We start from the raw sequence: 21,297 nt of genomic DNA, 5'->3' as shown, positions 1-21,297 counted from the left end.
CTTTTGATTCCCCCACTCGGGTTTGGATTTAGGAGGTGGAGGGCATATAGAGATGTCTTTGTCCATGTGTGCGTCTGTCCATAAGTATTAAGTGAACTTGTATCCTACAAAACTATTTACCTCGAGTCCTCAAACCTTAGGGGAATGTTGTTGAGCTCCTCGGGTTTTGTTTACCACTGCACTTAGTAAAACCAGAGTTATGGCCATTGAATTAGCAATAATTGGCATTATTGGATTTTTGTCGCTTAAAACTGCAATAATATTTCATCTTAAGTCATATAACCTTGGGGGAATGATATTCAGGAGATCAAGTTGTGCACCTAGGGTTTTGTTTCCTGCTGCACAAGTACCACAAGTACAATTGAGCTATAGAACTTCAGTGAACTTGTTAAATATTACCTTTTGGGATGTATTCTATAAAGAGAATGCGGTATCTAAACCCAACCAGAATTCCTGTCATTTTATGTCACGCTGTTATTTCTTTTGTATACATTTTACAGACAAATGCAGGGTTAGACACTAACATTTTTCACAAGGTAGTCCCTCGGACTACTGGATCTAAAATCCAGGTAGTCCAGCAAAAATTCTGATAGTCCAAAAAAAATGCAAGCCTGCAACGGATTCCTTCAGTGTTTTGTTAGACTTCTCCTTAAAAACATTGTCAGTATAACCCTTTGATTGATCATGTTTCTTATCTGTCTCAATCTTAAAATTTCCACATTCTTCAAAACAATGTTTGGCCTTCAATTTTAAAACCTTTAAAAGTCTAAAAACCATGCTAAAATACCCCAGAATAAAAATCTAAAAACCATGCTAAAATACCCCATAATCTGTCACTTTCAGGAAAATGGTGCAATAAATCAATTGACACCTCGACCGAGATCGTTGCTAAGTTACAGCACAAATGACAGACATCCTACTGGTCAGCACTATTTGATAATTGATATTGGCATTCTACTATTCAGTAGTCTTTGTAAATCTATTAAAATGACATACAATTATGCTTTAAAAATATAATGAAATTTATTCCCAAAATGTTATTAATTAATTAGGAGTAAGATAAGAATTGTTATTGGCCCTAACTTCAATGTATAAAATGTTACGACATTTTGGCGCGAAAATTAACGCACACAATTTCTGCCGTCGTCTGCACTTACACTGAATAAGACATTTATGAGCAGTATGATTATTTTTTAAGCTGCTCTTCTAAAAGCCAGTTAAAATATTTCACAAGCCATACATAATTCCTTCTGTCTGCTTCATCAAAATACCGACATTTGACAATACTCTAAACGATAAATAAATAACCATGACGTATTTTCAGAAAATCTAAAAATAGTAACAACCATCAAGTTTTTGCTAACATCGTATCTATCATTGTTTCTGACTGAAAATGCAAGAGATTTAGAAATTCTACCTCATTTTAAACCCAAATCTACCTGGTTGACACTGGCAGACTTTCACGTGTCTGACGATTAAAACACACCATACAGTGCAAAATGGTTTTTCCCTTTCGAAATAAAGACATTCTACAGACTGGTTTAAATATTGATCGAAAGGCTGTACGAATTGCACGCGAAACTCCCTGAACAGTCCCGGTTGTCTGGAAAATGCTCGGCCATCTTCGGCAAACTTTAGAATGAGTATTTACCAGTGATACTCGGCTTTTTTAAAATTTTAACAACCCATTTTACGCAAGTTTAAACGTTATAAATATTTTATGCTCAATTACCTAATGTCATATATACTTTTTCTAGTAGTCCAACGGACTATTGAATTAAAATTTCTTGTAGTCCGAGCACAAAACTGGTAGTCTCGGACTACCGGACTACCATTAGTGTCGAACCCTGCAAATATTATCAGGTAAATGAAGTTAAATGTTGTTCACAAACACATTTTCAAAACAAACAAAAAAACGCTAAACAGATAGATGTATTAATAAATAAATGTTTAATAAATCTGATTTTAAACATCATGTCTTTTTTTAGCCAAGTCTACATGAGTGAAGTCTATTTTTAGCAAAGTCAAGTCTAGGATAAAAGGGAAACAACTTGCTTTTTGGTTGTGCAGTTGGTTTTGTGTATTACTCTCCCTTGTTCATGTTCAAAGGCCAATGGCCATTTTTAGCACTTAAATGGCCAAACTCTCTGTCGTTCGCACATCCATCTAAACACAATTGCTTGTGAATGTTTGTTCAAATTATACCCCTGGGGTCATTACATTGTCTGAAACAGCTATGCAGACCATTGCTATTTTGAATAAGGCTTGATTTAGTGGTCCGCTAACTTGGTTGTTCAAATTATGCCGCTGGGGTCAAAACTGGCACTGCCACGGGGGGGGGGGGGGGGGGGGGGGGGGGGTCACAAGTTTCCTAGAGACTTATTTAAGAAATATTTTCAAAATCTTCTTGTTTCAAAACACAAGGCACATACCTTTGATTTTTGTTGTGGATCATCATATGATGCTCGTCTAGCAAAACTGCTGAAATTATGCCCCTTGGGCAAAAGCTGGCCCCACCCCTTTTGACCTACTTTTTATGCCCTCGAAGGTGGGCATATAAAAATTGCACCGTCCGTCTGTCGGAACATCCGTCCGTCCATGTGTCTGGCTCAATAGCTCGTGTCCGGGCTGTAACTTTCCCTTGTATTGACAGATTTTAAAATAACTTGCCACATGTGTTCCACATACCAAGACGACATGTCGCATGCAAGACCCATGTCCCTACCTCTAAGGTCAAGGTCACACTTAGGTGTTTATTCACAATGGAATGCTGCATATAAGGACATAGAGTATAGGTTGTCGTGTCCGAGCTGTAGCTTTCTCTTGTATGGACATATTTTAAAATAACTTGCCACATGTGTCTGACATACCAAGACGACATGTCACGTGCAAGACCCGTGTCCCTACCTCTAAGTTCAAGGTCACACTTAGTGTTTATTCACAATGGAATGCTGGTTATAAGGACATAACAGGGGTAGGTTGTCAAGTATGGGTGGTATTTTTTTATGTTCAGAGGCAATTTAAAATAACTTGCCATATGTATTTGCATGGTTGAAAGTTTTTAGTATTGATACTGAATTCAGTATTTTGGAAAATATTTATCCTATATAATGTATTGTAAAAATGGCATTTCCCTATGTAAACACCCTATTTTCAGTATTTTGGAAAATTCAAACTTTCACCCATGTATTTGACACGTAAAGGCAAGATAAACTTTTCATGTACTGACGTTGTTGGTAGGTCAATGTAGCATTCGGGGGCATTCGTCACATACTGTGACAGCTCTTGTTTATTTTTATAGCTACAGCAATCCAATTTGGACCATGTGTACAGTTGCAAATCAGCATCAATGTTGTCCTCGGATGTCCTTGACTTTGACCAACTTTTTTATTTTTAAAGCTACAGAAATGAAATTTTGACCATGAGTACAGTTTTGAAAGCAATTTTTTTTTTCCTCAGATGACCTTTACTTGGCACATACCAGTAGAGCATAGGCCCTCATGGGCCTCTTGTATTGGAGTGTCATTGTCAGTTGACACTGGTTGACTTTGTTCTTGGGGTTACATAGTAAACATCAAAAAATAAATAACAAAATATCAACATTAAAGTTATGGAAGCCAGCACTAAGTAGAACCAGAGTTATAGCCATTGATATAGCAAAAAATGGCTTATTTTGACTTGTTGAACTTGACTTGCTCATAACTTCAAAATTATTAGTCATACATCTTTCAGGAAGGTACTTGGTGTTGTTATGTTGTGGAACTTATAATTTTGGTGCACATTTTTGAAGAATGGACAAAATAATGGCCCTTACTTTTGTGACAAATGTGGCAAGTGGGGGCACATTTCTAGTTTGCATTTTATTAGCTCACTAGAGCACGAAGTCAGTCAGTCCATCCGTCCGTCAGTCAGTCGACAATTGCTTAAAAAACATCCCCTCTGAAACTACCTGGCCAAATTCAGTGAAACTTCACACGAAGCTTCCTTGGGTGTCCCTCTTCAAAAATACAACAAGGGGTCATGCTTTATTAACATAACAACAACAACAAAATGGCTGACTTCCTGTTTTGCTTTAAGAAACATCTCCTCTGAAACTACCAGTCCAAATTCAATGAAACTTTACAGGAAGCTTCCTTGGGTGACCGTCTACAAAAATACAACAAGGGGTCGCGATTGATCAACAACAACAATCTGGTGTTAAAATCTTGATAGTTGTGTAAAGTTTACTCTTGATGCAACGGCAGCAAGTCTTGCTCTTTGGTCTCCTTTTCTGTTGAACAGTGCATTGTCTATTTTAAGTTTTTCTATTTTTAGTAACAAGGGATTATATGTTATATTGTTTAATTCTTCAAATTAGTCACTTTTAAGGTAATACAGTAAAACTGCGGTCGTTCGAACAAGCGGTCGTTCGAGAACCGGCGTTTCCTCAAGATCGGAGCTTGGTCCCGAACTTTTTTCCTTCTATTTTCATATAAAATATACCTACGCTGCCTCGAAACCTAATTATGTCGAGGAGTCAAGCAATATTCACGGTCCCAAGAACACAAATCATGCACAAAACCTTATGGCTCCCTCGAGGTCATAATTTCACACTTTTTCCCGAACGCTTGTTCCAATATAAACAAACAATTGATAGGTATTAAAATTTTCGCCAGTTGTAAAAATTGCAATGGCAGTTGAAAGGCAATTGATAAGGTGTGAAAAACCGTTTTACACTGTTAACACATGACCGATATTAGTTGATATGGGCATTTGAGAAGATAATTATGAGAAGTTAATGACGAGAAGTTAATTGTGGAAATGCAAATGAGTAATAGAACAGAACAAAATTTATTACACGTAAACTAGACAGTTTTTTGTGTTTCATATACATATTAAATATATTACAATTACAATTAAGTAATAAAAATGTTAATAAACACTACCATATCGCTCCAACATCGGAATCTCTGAAAAGAATTCTTATTTGTCACTTTGCTTTTCAATATGGCCATTTGATTTATTGATTTACATGTATTGATATTTCTTTTACATTTTATATTATATAACACATAATCGGTGTTTTAGTGAACAGATTACTTTGTTCTTGAAATATATTTCATAACAGACTGGAGAATTGAAAATCAGGTCGTTGGAAACATCGGTTCCCTCGAGGTTTAGGCTCGGTCCCTGGCGACCTCGAGCGATAGCAGTTTTACTGTAATTGTTTTTTTCATAGGTTTATATGTTAGGAAATATTATATCTCTTTATTTTCTAGAAGAATTTCATTTTTACTCAACGATAAAATGATAAATTAAATGATCAGACTTTTCCATTGAACTACAAGTCATGTAGACCATTGTAATTGTACAATCTTATATTTTACGTGGTTAGTGAATACACCTTATTAGCAGGCAAACAAGACTGTAACTTACACCCATTGATAGGAAGCAATGCTGTGTTGGATTAAAATTTAGACAATGTTACAATAGGCTCTTCATAAGTATTTGTTTCCAATCCTCACAATTTAAAGTTGTTATATATATATTTTATTGGATGGTGCGCTGTCCGTCGTTCCTGTGTCTTACAAAATTGCTTGTGAAAATCAAATTATGCCTCTGGGGTCACAACTTCCTATGCCATGAGGTTTTCTGTGGACAAAAATCTTCTTGTCTGACACCGCTAGGCCGAGACCTTTAATAATTTGTTACGACAATCATATAGTGGTTCTCTACCAAGATTGTGAAAATTACGCCCTTGGGTCAAATCTTGTGGTTGGATGACCTTGACTGTGACTGCCTTTAACTTTCTTATTTATGAAGATACAGCAATGAAATTATGATCTTGTGTAAAGTTTTGAAAACAAATATCAATATTGTCTTCGGATGACCTTGACTGTGACTTTTACCCACTTCCTGTTTTTTAGCTCTACTGGCCAAAGGCCAGAAGAGCTTATGCGATGGTAATGTGTACGTAGTATGTGCATCCGTGCGTTCGTGGGTCTGTAAACAATTGCTTGTGAACACGATACAGTCTTCAGTTTTGATTGTATCTCGATGAAACTTGTACAGTATCTAAATATCCATTAGAGCTTGGTTCCTTTCGAAAACCAGCCAGCTCCGCCCATGCATGCCTAGATTATGGCCCTTGATAGTATAAAAAAATGTTATTGCGTAAACAATTGGTTGTGAACATGATACAGTCTTCAGTTTTGATTGTATCTCGATGAAACTTGTACAGTATTTAGATATCCATTAGAGCTCGGTTCCTTTCGAAAACCAGCCAGCTCCGCCCATGCATGCCTAGATTATGGGCCTTGATAGTATAAAAAAATGCTATTGTGTAAACACTAGCTTGTGAACACAATACAGTCTTCAGTTTTGATTGTATCTCGATGAAACTTGTACAATATTTAGATATCCATTAGAGCTCGGTTCCTTTTGAAAACCAGCCAGATCTGCCCATGCATGCCTAGATTATGGGCTTTGAAAGTATTAAAAAATCAGTTTGTCTGTAAACAATTGCTTGTGAACATGATACATTCTTCAGTTTTGATTGTATCTCGATGAAACTTGTACAGTATTTAGATATCCATTAGAACTTGGTTCCTTTTGAAAACCAGCCAGATCCGCCCATGCATGCCTGGATTATGGGTCTTGAAAGTATAAAAAATGCTATTTTAAGCTAAGTCTATTTTAAGCCAAGTCTACATGAGCGAAGTCTATTTTTAGCCAAGTTTACATGTAAAGTCACAATTGCTTGTGAAGGTTTGTTCAAATTATGCCCCTGGGGTCATTACTACCCCCCCCCCCCCACCACCACCACCACGGAGATTGTTCTGCAAGGGACCAGTGCAGCAAATGCAAACGACCTCGGCGACGTTGGCGGAGGCCCAGGGAAGAATTCCCTTTTCTTTGTAAGGGACGGAAACCCCCCCCCCCACGCTTAAATGGGGGAAATGTTAAAAACCTTTCCGTCTGGAACCACTATGCAAATCCTTGCTATTTTGATCAAGGCTTTATTTAATGGTCCACTACCATGGTTGTTTATGCCCCTTGGGTCAAAACTGTCCCTGCCCTGGGTGTCACTATTTTCTTAGAGACTTGTTGTGGAGCATCATATGATGCAATTGAAAACATTTGAAATAATGCCCCTTGGGCAAAAGGTGGCCTCACCCCTTTTGACTTACTTATTCATTTTTAAAGCTACAGTAATGAAATTTTGACCATGTGAACAGTTTTGCAAACAAGCATTAATGTTGTCTTCGGATGACCTTGACTTTGACCGACTTTTTATTTTTAAAGCTACAGAAATGAAATTTTGACGATGGGTACAGTTTTGAAAGCAAATATTTTTTACCCTCAGATTACCTTTACTTGGCACATATTAAAATAGTTCATGCAACTAATCTGCTTACAACACTTCCTGTCCTCAGATGTTGAACGTGCAGCGTTTTCAGCTAACCCAAACACTAAAAGTGAACTATATATTTGTTGCCATGCCCAGTAGAGCATAGGCCCTTTTGGGCCTCTTGTTTAAAGGTGCAGCAATAATATTTTGACCATGTGTTCAGTTTGGAAAACAAATATCAGTGCTGTGCATTACCTTTATTGTACTTTTTTGACATCTTATTATACCCCCACAAACGAAGTTTGAGGGGGTATATAGGAGTGAGCTTGTCAGTCGGTCGGTCGGTCGGTCGGTCAGTCGGTCTGTCAGTTTTCATGGTTTTCAGATGATAACTCATGAAAGGTTAGACAGATTTGAAAATTTTTTGGTACACAGGTGTAACATCAGAAGATACAGGTCAAGTTCGATATTGGGGCTGGTGGGGCCAAGGTCAAGGTCACTGTTACTAAAAATAGAAAAACGGTTTCCGGACAATAACTCATGAAAGGCTTGACAGATTTGAACAATTTTTGGTACACAGGTGTAACATCAGAAGATACAGGTCAAGTTCGATATTGGGGCTGGTGGGGCCAAGGTCAATTTCACTGTTACTAAAAATAGAAAAACGGTTTCCAGACGATAACTCATGAAAGGCTAGTTTTTCTTGTCAGCAGTGTAACTTCTAAATTACTCAACAGATTTAAATAAAGCAATACATGCATGATAAAAGAAGATGCAGTAACCTTGGAGTTATGGCCTCTTTTCAAAGGAATGGTTTGCCATTCCTGTGTCCAGGCGGCATTTGGGGATACCGTCACTCCTGTGACAGCTCTAGTTTTTGAAGCTACTGTTTTGAAATTTGGATCATATGTACAGCTTTGAGAACAAATATCAAGCTATATTGATTACAAAGGTTAAACGCTTTTATTCAGGTGAGCGATTTAGGGCCATTATGGTCCTCTTGTTTGTATTTTCTAGTTACAATTATAGTACTAGTATATATATATATATATATATATATATATCCTTTTCAGGGGCACCAGTTTCAAAGAAAAAGAAGAAAATGAAGAAAAAAATGAAGCCAATAACTGTTGCATCATAGTTTTTGTGTCGCCTGAAAAGACGACATATAGGGGTTACTTTCGTCGGCGGCAGCGTTGGTGGCGGCTTCATTATTCATGCTTAAAGTTTTGTCTGGGGCATATCTTGTAGAATATAAGAGTTATCAACTTGAAACTTCATATGTAGATAGATCTCATGGAGGGCAAGTGCAGTGCACAATAACAGTAACTCTTGCTTTCTTAGTTTTAAAGTTATTGCCCTTCGTTAATTTTTATGCTTAAAGTTTTGTCCGGAGCATATCTTGAAGAATATAAGAGGTATCAACTTGAAACTTCATAGCTAGATAGATCTCATTGAGGGCAAGTGCAGTGCACAAGAACCGTTACTCTTGCTGCCATATTTTTAGAGTTATTGCCCTTTGTTAATTTTCTTGCTTAGGTTTTGTCCGTGGCATATCTCGTAAATTATAGGAGGTATCAACTTGAAACTTATTCCGTAGGTATATCTGATTGAGGGAAAGTGCAGTGCACAAAAACCGTAACTCTTGCATCTATATGTTTAGAGTTATTGCCCTTTGTTAATTTTCAAGCTTAAATTTTGTCTGTTGGTGAACTGGAGTCTTACTTCAGCCATCATAAACTGGTCTGGATAGCAGTTTAGACAGAAGCAAGACAGAGATGCTCATTTCACACCTGAAAACATATTAATCCATTATCTTCAAATTATTTCTCAATGTCATTGACTTCAGTATTTATTGTGCTCATTTTTGCTTATATAACCAATTGCTTGCCCCTGGCTTAACGTTGTTACCTTCAGTTCAAATGCCACCTACACTTGAAAGTTAAATGGCAACATCATTGTCTATGAATGAATAAAATGCCAATCTAACAGCTATAATGTCAACAGTAAATAATTCGTCAGGCGACACATCCGACTGGCAGAGTTCTAGTTAACAGATATTTGTTATTATAATTATGAGAAAATAAAGTTTAATGAATTCCTATATTCTTTACTAGTTATACACCTGACAAACGAAGTTTGAAGGGGGCTATATTGGAATCACCCTGTGGTTGGTCGGTCGGATGGTCGGTCGGTTGGTCCGTTGCAATTTACCTTGTCCGGAGCATAACTTAAAAACTACTGGATGGAAATGGATTAAATTTCATACAATGATAGAGCATAATGAGAGGAAGTGCAGTGTACAATAACCATAACTCTATTCTTGCTTATTACTGAGTTATTGCCCTTTGTTACCTTTGTCCAGAGTATAACTTGAAAAGTACTGGATGGAATTCATTGGAACTTCATACAATGGTAAAGCACAATGAGAGGAAGTGCAATGTTCAAGAACCATAACTCTACTTTAGCTAATCACTAAATTATTGCCCTTTGTTGTTTTTTTGCTGTCAAATATTTTTGCAGACATTAACTTGCAAACTACTAGATGGAATTTATTAAAACTTAATACAATGGTAAAGCACAATGAGAGGAAGTGCAGTGCCCTTTGTTACTTTTTCTTTTCCAGAGATAATGAGAGGGAGTGCAGTGTACAGGAACTGCAATTCTATTTAAGCTAATTACAGAGTTACTGCCCTTTGTTACTTTTTCTTGTCCGGAGCATAACTTGTAAACTATTGGATGGAATTTAATAAAACTTCATACAGTGATAGATCATAATGAGAGGAAGTGCAGTGTACAGGAACTGCAATTCTATTTCAGCCAATTACAGAGTTACTGCCCTTTGTTACTTTGTCTTGTCCGGAGCATGACTTGAAAACTATTGGATGGAATGTAATAAAACTTCATACAGTGATTGATCATAATGAGAGGGAGTGCAGTGTACAGGAACCGCAATTCTATTTTAGCTAATTACAGAGTAACTGACCTTTGTTACTTTTCTTGTCCGGAGCATGACTTGTAAACTATTGGATGGAATTTAATAAAACTTCATACAGTGATAGATCATAATGAGAGAAAGTGCAGTGTACAGGAACTGCAATTCTATTTCAGCCAATTACAGAGTTACTGTCCTTTGTTACTTTTTCTTGTCCGGAGCATAACTTAAAAACTATTGGATGGAATTTAATAAAACTTCATACAGTGATTGATCATAATGAGAGGGAGTGTAGTGTACAGGAACCGCAATTCTATTTCAGCTAATTACAGAGTTATTGCCCTTTGTTACTTTTCTCTTGTCCTGAACATAACCTGAAAACTACCGGATAGAATGTAATAAAACTTTATACAATGGTACAGCACAATGAGAAGGAGTTCAGTGTACATGAATCATTACACTATTTTAGCAAATTACAAAGTTATTGCCTTTTTCTGTGTTTTTTTTGTAAAACTTTTGTCCGTACAGTAACTTGAAAACTACTAGATGGAATTTCATAAAACTTCATACAATGATAAATCATAATGAGAGGCGGCGTTCGGGGGTATTAATCACCTTCATTGATAGCTCTAGTTTAAATGGTTAAATCTTTGGCTGCCTTATGGGTAAGTCATCAAAATTACCATATAGAAATTGTATGGCCTGTGATTTGGTCATCCATTTGAGTATTATATTACATAATAAAGCAGCATACAATAGATTGTACGTTTGCCATGATGAGGCTGTGTGGTGGACCCAAGACCCAGATACCAAATTGATTCTATGTTCAGGTTCAATTTTCAAAACCTACCAGGCAGAAAGATAAAAAACCTTGTGAAATCATACCACTTGGTATGTGGATAGAGGGCCATAGGGCGATTATGCACATCATTTTGTCAGACCAAATAAAGCACTCACAAATTTGTCCCATGTTTTTCTGTAAACTGTTGGGCTATGAAATCGGGATCGGGCATCAGAAATCTCGAAGTCTCTAGCCCCATTAGCTACCAGGGTAGATTGGCTAAGTTAGGATACTGGTATTCAAATGAACAATACATAAATGTATAGCAAGGCCCATAACTCTGCCTGTTATATTTGTTTAATTTTGCCTCTTGATTGGCTTGACTTGATTAATAGTATTATTTGATTTAAGCTCGACTTAGGAGAGCTATTCTTCTCGCCTTGGCGCCATCATCTCACATTACAGTTGTGTGTACATGTTACTATCATTGCGATAACCACTTAATGTACACTCGACCAATTTTTAACACATCATTTTTTAAATCTGCATATAGAAATTGGACTGTCGGATCATCCATCCCTCCCTTGCTAATGCTAGGCCCAGGGACTTTTTTAACTTAGCAGGCAGGTTGGTTATCACAAGAGATGAACCCTATTGATATTGAGGTCAAAGGTCAAGGTCTTTCAGACCTTTAGCTGAAAATCTGTTTCTGATCAATAACTGAAGATTACTGGAGCCCAGATTCTTAAACCTTGGTTACAAAGGCAGTTTGGGTATGACCAGAAGATAAACCCTTTTGATTTATACTATGTTAAAGGTCACGGTCATAGTGACATTCCATTTCTGATCAATAACTCAATAACACTAGGGCCCGGTGATTTTAAATTTGGTAGATAGGTTGGTCATGACCAGTAGATGAAGCCCATTAATTTCAAGACCAGTGGGTCAAAGGTACATCTTCAATAGTGCCCAACAATCTCATAAGTACAACAGACTTGAGTTTACATCCACTCCAACTTTACGAACTGCCAGGAATGGTTGTCATGATAACTATACTCTAGTCCATCTGAATGTATCAGCCCAAATACTTATGGCTATCTGTCCAATAAGGCCTTTCGGGGGCATTTTTCACATTTCTGGGCAGTTATATTTGCTGGGACCGAGGACTTATTTTCAGAAAAGCCATGACAAACATGACTTGATCCCGTTTTTGGACCAGTAAATGCTTAATGCAGGGACCGTCACAACTGAGACCTCGGTATACATAAACAGTTCATCTTCACATTACACAATTGTAAAATACACACACACATTTAATAAATACATACATAATTACATTATAATGCTTTTTAAATGATTTTTTGTAGTATTTAAGCTTTTTTATAAAAAAAATTGTTACCCACATATCAGGGGTACAGGGTGATACAGGAATCCAGTGATTTCAAAACGTGAAATCCACTCAGAACTCATTTATTTAAATTAATAATTATTATCTTTTGTTTACATATTGGAAAGTGTCTCATGAAGGGTTTATATTTCAAATTTTATTGAAATTGGTCAAAAAATGAAGAAGTTGGAGCAATTTTTCATTTGTTTTCGAAAATAGATTGGAAATCCGGAGTCGGGTCAAAAAGGCCCCGTACTAGAAAGGCCCGGTCTAGAAAGGCCTGGTCCAGAAAGGCCTACTTTTAAATCAAAGGAAACACCTGTATTGTGTTTGAGGGTGTTGTACTTTGATATTTGTCTTTAATGAGGTGATAATTCTCGTTTCACATTATCAGTTGCGGTGTGTCTTTAATATTTCACGGTAAAAATAGTAGTGTTAGGCAGAAGAAGTGTGAAACAGATATACCGTATTCATTCTATGTATGTGTGAGATCTTTAATAATATACTCAAAATAGAGTAAATAGAGTTCAAATGTATAAATTAAAGAACTATGTTCCAGATGTTTTTATTAGTCCAACATATGTCTTTGGTAATGAGTTTTCCGTGATTGTTGTGTTCTAAGGAAGTAAGGCCGCGACAGCATGCTGTGGAATGTGATTCCTGCCATTGCTGGCAACACCGCATTTGCGGAACAGGTAAGACTTTGAGATAATACATATTGTAAAACCGGATGGACAATTGATGAGGATTTTATTTTTTAAGTAAGCTAAGTAGTTGTATATTGGAAGTAAGAATATTGCAGTAAAAAACTTGATATAAAAGCTTTAACGGTATACGTCATTTATAAATTGCCAATATATGTATAGCTGAACAGGTATATTGCGTTCAATTTTATTTTTTAAGTAAGCTAAGTACTTGTATATTGGAGGTAAGAATATTGCAGTAAAAGGCTTAATATAAAAGCTTTAACAGTATACGTCGTTTATAAATTGCCAATATATGTATAACTGAACAGGTATATTGCGTTGCCCAATGTATTTTTGAACCATGTAAAAAATCACTATTCACTTCAATGTAGATATATCATGAAAAGACGCAGGTATAATGTAGAGAAATATTACGAAGTCCTGTTTTTGGGATTGTTTATTGGGTGTTTATTTTAAGTCCCTGTGACATGTATGCCATAGGGTCCATGGACACGCATTTCACACATTTCAGTAAAGGTGTTAATATTTGACTGTAAGGTATATGGTCAACTTGGAGATAAGTGGTAAGTAATACACGAAACAACATGTTTTAGAAAATAGAAATTTTGATAATGTATTTTAATCTCGTGTTTTCAATTCACAAACATGTTTTATTCAGGAATTTCCCTTGCTACGTTTCGGGAGGCAACAAAGAATGAGGCGGGGTTGACGTTTGTGTGCCGTCCGTGTCTGCAGCTATCCACTACAGTTGAAGATGCCGACATGCCGACGCTAGAACGGACGGTGAGTTAAATATTTAGCGAAAGAACCAAAATAAAATACATAGATTTTTATATATAGGAATAAATGGTGAATAATATAGAAATCTAATCTAATAAGAAATGCAGCAAAAATGATATTTCGTTGCAGATGCCAGTGGAAGAGAGAACTCCGACGACGATTCCGAGATGCCTTCTCTTAAACCCAGCGTGTTACCAGACGACTCAGCGTACGCGTACGACACTGATTATATCCATAATTGATTTTTAGCTCACCTGTCACTTTGTGACAAGGTGAGCTTTTGTGATCGCCTTTTGTCCGGCGTCCGTCGTGCGTCGTGGGTAGTGCGTCGTCCGTCAACAATTTACTTAAAAGACATCTCCTCCTTAACCGCTGGGCCAATATTAATAAAACTTCATAGGGATGTTCCTTGAGTGGTCTTCTATCAAAGTTGATCAAAGAATTCAATTCCATGCAGAACTCTGGTTGCTATGGCAACCAAAAGGAAAAACTTTAATAATCTTCTCCCTAACCACAAGGCTTAGGCCGTTGATATATGGTAGGTAGGATCACCAAATGGTCCTCTACCAAGATTGTTCAAATTATGGCCCTTGGGTCAAAATTGGCCCCGCCCCGGGGGGTCATGGGTTTTCTCTATATGTTTATAGTGAAAACTTAAAAAATCTTCTCCTCTGAACTTACTTGGCCTAGAGCTTAGATATTTGTAATGATTCATCGTCTAGTGGACCTCTACAAAGTTTGTTCAAATTATGGCCCTGGGCTCAAAATTGGCCCCGCCCCGGGGGGGTCATGGGTATGCTCTATATGTTTATAGTTAAAACTTCAAAAATCTTCTCCTCTGAACTTACTTGGACTAGAGCTTAGATATTTGGCATGATTCATCGTCTAGTTGACCTTTACAAAGATTGTTCAAATTATGGCCTTGGGGTCAAAATTGGCTCCGCCCTGGGGGGGTCATGGGTTTTCTCTATATGTTTGTAGTGAAAACTTCAAAAATCTTCTCCTTTGAACTTACTTGAACTAGAGCTTAGATATTTGGCATGATTCATCGTCTAGTGGACCTCTACAAAGACTGTTCAAATTATGGCCTTGGGGTCAAAATTGGCCCCGCCCCGGGGGGTCTTGGGTATACTTGATATGTTTATAGTTAAAACTTCAAAAATCTTCTCCTCTTAACTTACTTGGACTAGAGCTTAGATATTTGGCATGATTCATCGTCTAGTGGACCTCTACAAAGATTGTTCAAATTATGCCCTTGGGGTCAAAATTGGCCCCGCCCCGGGGAGTCATGGGTATTCTCTATATGTTTATAGTTAAAACTTCAAAAATCTTCTCCTTTGAACTTACTTGGACTAGAGCTTAGATATTTGGCATGATTCATCGTCAAGTGGACCTCTACAAAGATTGTTCAAATTATGGCCTTGGGGTCAAAATTGGCCCCGCCCCGGGGGGTCATGGGTATACTTGATATGTTTATAGTTAAAACTTCAAAAATCTTCTCCTCTTAACTTACTTGGACTAGAGCTTAGATATTTGGCATGATTCATCGTCTAGTGGACCTCTACAAAGATTGTTCAAATTATGGCCCTGTGGTCAAAATTGGCCCCGCCCCTGGGTGGTCATGGGTTTTCTCTATATGTTTATATTAAAAAAAATCAAAAATCTCTTCTGAACTTACGTTGCTTCGAGCTTAGATATTTGGCTTGATTCATCGTCTAGTGGACCTCTACAAAGATTGTTCAAATTATGGCCTTGGGGTCAAAATTGGCCCCGCCCAGGGGGGTTAGGGTATTCTCTATATGTTTATAGTTAAAACTTCAAAAATCTTCTCCTCTGAACTTACTTGGACTAGAGCTTAGATATTTGGCATGATTCATCGTCTAGTGGACCTCTACAAAGTTTGTTCAAATTATGGCCCTGGGGTCAAAATTGGCCACACCCCGGGGCTGATGGGTTTTCTCTATATGTGTTATAGTGAAAACTTAAAAAATCTTCTCCGAACTCAGAAAGACAAGTAACGTCTTAATTTAAACTGGATAACATATTTAGTACACATACCAATTTTCAATATGGGCCACATACAACAATTAATAACAAATATACATATATAGATACACACGTAAAATCAAGTAGTGACAAGAGCTTAGATATTTGGCATGATATATCATCTAGTTGACTTGTACCAATATTGTTCAATCTTTGGCCCTGGGGTCAAAAAATGGCCCCACCCGGGCGGTCATGGGTTTCCTTATATATGTATATGATGAAAACTTATAAAATCTTCTTCTCCGAAACCAAAAGGCGAAGGCCTTAAATATTTGGTATGAAGCATTGTTTATCGGACCACTATTAAGATTGTTCAAACTTTAGCCCTGGGGTCAAAATTGGCCACGCCCCGTGTTCATAGGCTTAGGTTTTCAATATTTTTATATAGTCTTATATAATAAAACTTTAAAAATCCTCTTCTCCAAAATTTAAGACCTAGAGCTTTCATATTTGGTATATAGTGTTACCTAGTGGATCTACACCAAAGGTATTCAAATTATTGTCCCGGGGTCAAATTGGCCTTGCTCAGGGGTCATTTGTTTTTACATTGTCTTGTCACTTAAACATCTTTTCCTCTGAAAGTAAAGGTCAGAATGACTCCATACTTGATATGTAGCATCCTTACATGGTCCTCTCTCAACTTTGTTCAAATGGTTTTGTTTGGCCCCTTTTAGGGGTCACCAGAGCAAAAAATAGAAAAACCTTTAAACAACTTGATCTTATTAACTGCTTGATGGATCTTCAAGTCTGAAGCATCCTAGCATGGGCCTCTGTCAGGTCTTTTCAAATAATTTTGTTGGCCCCTTTTAAGGGCTACCAGAGCTAAAATTAGTAAAAAAAACTTAACATTTTCTTCGCATGAACCCCTTGATAGATCTTCAGCAAATTTGGTTTGAAGTGTCCTTGCATGGACCTCTCTTAAATTTGTTCACATAATTTTGTTTGGCCCGGTTGCCATGGCAACCTAAAGGAAAATGTCAACAATTGGTTATAATCATCTTCTTCTCCTAAACCGCTTTGACAATTTTGATGAAACTTCATAGGAATGATCCTTGGTTGGTGCTTTTTCAAAATTGTTCAAAGAAATTAATTCCATGTAGAACTCTGGTTGACATGGCAACCTAGAGGAAAAGTGTCAACAATTGGTTACAATCATCTTCTTCTCCTAAACCGCTTGGACAATTTTGATGAAACTTCATAGGAATGATCCTTGGTTGGTGCTTTTTCAAAATTGTTCAAAAAAATTAATTCCATGCAGAACTCTGGTTGCCATGGCAACCTGAAGGAAAATATAGGCTGTCGTGTCCGCGCTGTGACTTACTCTTATATGGACAGATTTTAAAATGACTTGCCATATGTTTTCGACATACTAAGACAACGTGTCGTGTGCAAGACCCATGTCCCTACCTCTAAGGTGAAAGATACACTAAGTGTTTATTCACAATGGAATGCTGAATATGAGGACATAAAGAGTGTTGGCTGTCATTTAGTTTGATTGTTTTTTTTTCTATGCTCAGAGGCAATTTAATATAACTTGCAATATGTATTTGACACATAAAGGCAAGATCAACTTTTTATGTACTTGTTTATAGATCAATGTCACATTGGCGGGCATTTGTCACATACTTTGACAGCTCTTGTTCAATATTCTTTGAGAAACAAGCTATATTAATAACAAAGGTTAAACTCTTTTACTCAGGTGAGCGATTTAGGGCCATCATGGCCCTCTTGTTATTTTTTTGTATACTTAATAGAAAGTGCCTCATAAAGGGTTAATATTTCAAATTTTATTGAAATTGGTCAATAAATGAAGAAGAAAGAGCAATTTTTCGAAAATAGATCGGAAATCGAGGTGAAATCCAAATTTCGAAAAGTGAAATCTAATCTGAACTCATTTATTTTAATTAATTATTTTTCTTTTTTTGTATACATACACGGACCTATAAACCGGTCCGTGATGCATATTAGAAAGTACACATGAAGGGTTTATATTTCAAATTTTATTGAAATTTGTCAAAAAAATAAGAAGTTTTTCGAAAAATGATCGGAATTCGAAGTGAAATCCACTTTTTGAGACATGAAATCCACTCATAACTCATTTAAATTTAACAAATATTTCTTTTTGTTGAACAAATAAATGAAAAGGCTTCATAATAGGTTTACGGTATATTTCAAATTTTATTCAAATTGATTCAAAAATAAGAAAGTTGTAGACATATTTTGTAAAAAGATCGGAATTCGAAGGGAAATCCAGTTTTCGAGAAGTGAAATCCACTTTTGAGACGTGAAATCCAACCATAACTCAACCATTTTTATTAAAAGATAAAATGTATTGTTTGCATATTGGAAAGTGCCTCATGAAGGGTTTATATTTTAAGTTTTATTGAAATTTGTGAAAAAAATAAAGCAGTTCGAGCAATATTTCGAAAATTGATCGGAATTCGAAGTGAAATCCACTTTTTGAGACATGAAATCCATTCATGACTCATTTATTTTAAACAAATATTTCTTTTTGTTGAACAAATAATTGAAAAGGCATCATAATAGGTTTACGGTATATTTCAAATTTTATTCGAATTGATCCAAAAATAAGAAAGTTGTAGACATATGTTGTAAAAAGATCGGAAATTGAAGTGAAATCCACTTTTTGAGACTTGAAATCCACTCCTTACTCATTTATTTTTAAGAAATATTTATTTTTGTTGATAAAATAACCTAAAATTCTTCATAATAGGTTTATATTTCAAATTTTATTTAAATTGATCCAAAAATAAGAAAGTTGCTGACATATTTTGAAAAAAGATCGGAAATCGAAGTGCAATCCAGATTTCGAGAAGTGAAATCCACTTTTTGAGACGTGAAATCCACACATAACTCGTTCATTTTTAACAAATATTTCTTTTTGTTGGACACATATTTGAAAAAAAGCTTGATAATCGAATATATTTTGAATTTTATTAACATTGGTCAAAAAATAAGAAAGTTGTAGAATATTTTGAAAAAGAGACCGGATATTGGAAGTGAAATCCACTTTTAGAGAAGTGAAATTCTCTCATAACTAATTTATTTTTAACTACTAAATATTTTTGGAACATATAATGAAATAGGCTTCATAATAGGAATATATTTGAAATTTATCAAAAAATAAGAAAGTTTTATACAGAAATATTTTGAAAATTGATCGGAAATTGGAATCGGAATGAGAAGTGAATTCCACGCATAAATCATTTATTTTGTAACAAATATTTCTTTAATTAAACATTAAATTGAATATGCATCATTATCGGCTTATATTTCAAATTTTATTGAAATTGATAAAAAAGTAAGAAATTAGATATACTTTTTTATTCTTGGGCGTCTATTAGGCTGTAAATATAATTTCAACAAATTAGAACTAAAACATGTAAATCCTTATTTCTTATTATATATAAATATCAGCAAAAGTTGAATAAATTTATATTTTCAATTTAACGGATAACATAAGATTGATTTATATCATTTAATGTTTATAGAAAATGCCATACGGTAACTATTAATTTGTCAATATATTAAATGCATTTCACACCCCCAATAAATTGTCCTGTAACTAAACATCATCACTCGATAATCATGTCTACAAGGTTCTGACTAATAATAAGCCGCGATAGTAATAGCTGATAACGTTAACGTACAAACGATTCTACTTCATTAATATCCAATACATACTTGATTGTATTTATTTTATTATACTTGATTGTATTTATTTTATTATACTAAGAAGATTTCCTTCTCCAAAATTGGATTTCACTTCTCAAAAAGTAGATTTCACTTCGATTTCCGATTGTTTTCAAAATATTTTTTCAACTTTCTTATTTTTTTTACCAATTTCAATAAAATTTGAAATATAAACCTATTATGAGGCCTTTTGCATTTTTATGTTCAATGAGAAAAATATTTGTTACAAAATAAATGTGTTATTAGTGGATTTCAAAATATTTGTTACAAAATAAATGTGTTATGATTAAATTTGAAATATAAATCAATTATGAAGCCTTTTCAATTATATGTTTAACAAAGAAAATATTTGTAAAAATTAAACGAGTAATGAGTGGATTTCACGTCTCAAAAAGTGGATTTCACTTGTCAAAATTCGGATTTCACCTCGATTTCCGATCTATTTTCGAAAAATTGCTCTTACTTCTTCATTTTTTGACCAATTTCAATAAAATTTGAAATATTAACCCCTTATGAGGCACTTTCTAATAAGTATACAGAAAAGAAAAAAAAATGAATTAGATTAAATGAGTTATGAGTGGATTTCACTTCTCTAAAAGTGGATTTCACTTCCAATATCCGGTCTTTTTTTCGAAAAATTGCTCTTACTTCTTATTTTTTTTACCAATTTAAATAAAATTTGAAATATAATCCCCTTATGTGATACTTTCTAATATGTTTTTATGCGACAGTTCGGGTGCACGGCATTGTGCGCCTCACACCCGCAACACGACATTGCGTGTGTCTGCCACATAACGTTACTCCGACAAAAAGGAACGTGCAGCGACATGTTGTTTTCACGTTTTATTCCAGTAACAAATAACAGAGTATTATGAATAGTTTAACTTAAATATAGAAGTCTAATTATTAGCTCGTTCAATTAAATTGAGTCACTTAGAATGTTCACACAGTTTAAGATGCACACAAAGTATTAAGCACAAAGTTTTACACATAGAGACATAGAGTATAGTGTCTTTCACAAAGTTACACAAAGTTGTTGCCTTATTGATTACTAAATCATCACTATTTCAATGAAAACATGTATGTGTTTATATACTCCTTAAACGTGATACAGAGTTTGATAAAATATGACAGGTGATGAATGTGATTATCAAAAAATGAAAATATTTGTCTTCAAGCAAAATAATGACATAATAATGTCAATTACTGAAAGATCATTAAATGATTATTTGGACCCTGTCTCAAACTTAGAGATGTAAGAAGTGATAATTATTACTTATGTGTCCTAAATGAAATATCTCAGTATTTGAGGAAATGCCATTAATATCTAATTATGATCTCCTGCATAATTACAATTATTTTTTTATGTGTTAAAAATCGAACATTTAGTAGGCTGAAAATGAGCGGCATAATATGTTTACAAAAAAGGAAAACATATCAATTAGAATAAATGAATAACGAGTGGATTTCACTTCTCGAAAACTGGATTTCACCTCGATTTCCGATCTATTTTCGAAAAATTGCTCTTACTTCTGTTTTGACCAATTTCAATAAAATTTGAAATATTAACCCTTCATGAGGCACTTTCCAATATTTTTACAATAAAAAATAATTATT

The 21,297-nt window shown here is 35.3% G+C and overlaps 1 protein-coding gene across 3 annotated transcripts in view; it reads left to right on the top strand.

Moving 5' to 3' along the window:
• LOC128244642 (nucleolar protein 9-like) overlaps positions 1–9,429 on the top strand; it is a 111,283-nt gene extending 101,854 nt beyond the window's left edge. For 2 of the 3 annotated variants that reach the window (XM_052962661.1, XM_052962663.1), the window contains one exon: positions 8,404–9,429. In XM_052962661.1, coding sequence (XP_052818621.1) covers positions 8,404–8,471 — 68 coding nt within the window. In that variant the 3' untranslated portion in view covers positions 8,472–9,429. Of the gene's footprint in view, positions 1–843; positions 923–8,403 lie in introns of all 3 variants that reach the window. The other variant, XR_008262960.1, reaches the window with a different exon arrangement.
• Positions 9,430–21,297: the final 11,868 nt, after the last annotated feature.

Source organism: Mya arenaria, chromosome 8 (assembly GCF_026914265.1).
Source record: "Mya arenaria isolate MELC-2E11 chromosome 8, ASM2691426v1".
NCBI lineage: Eukaryota > Metazoa > Mollusca > Bivalvia > Myida > Myidae > Mya > Mya arenaria.
The sequence above is the reverse complement of the archived record's forward strand: the minus strand, read 5'-3'. Positions and strand labels throughout refer to the sequence as shown.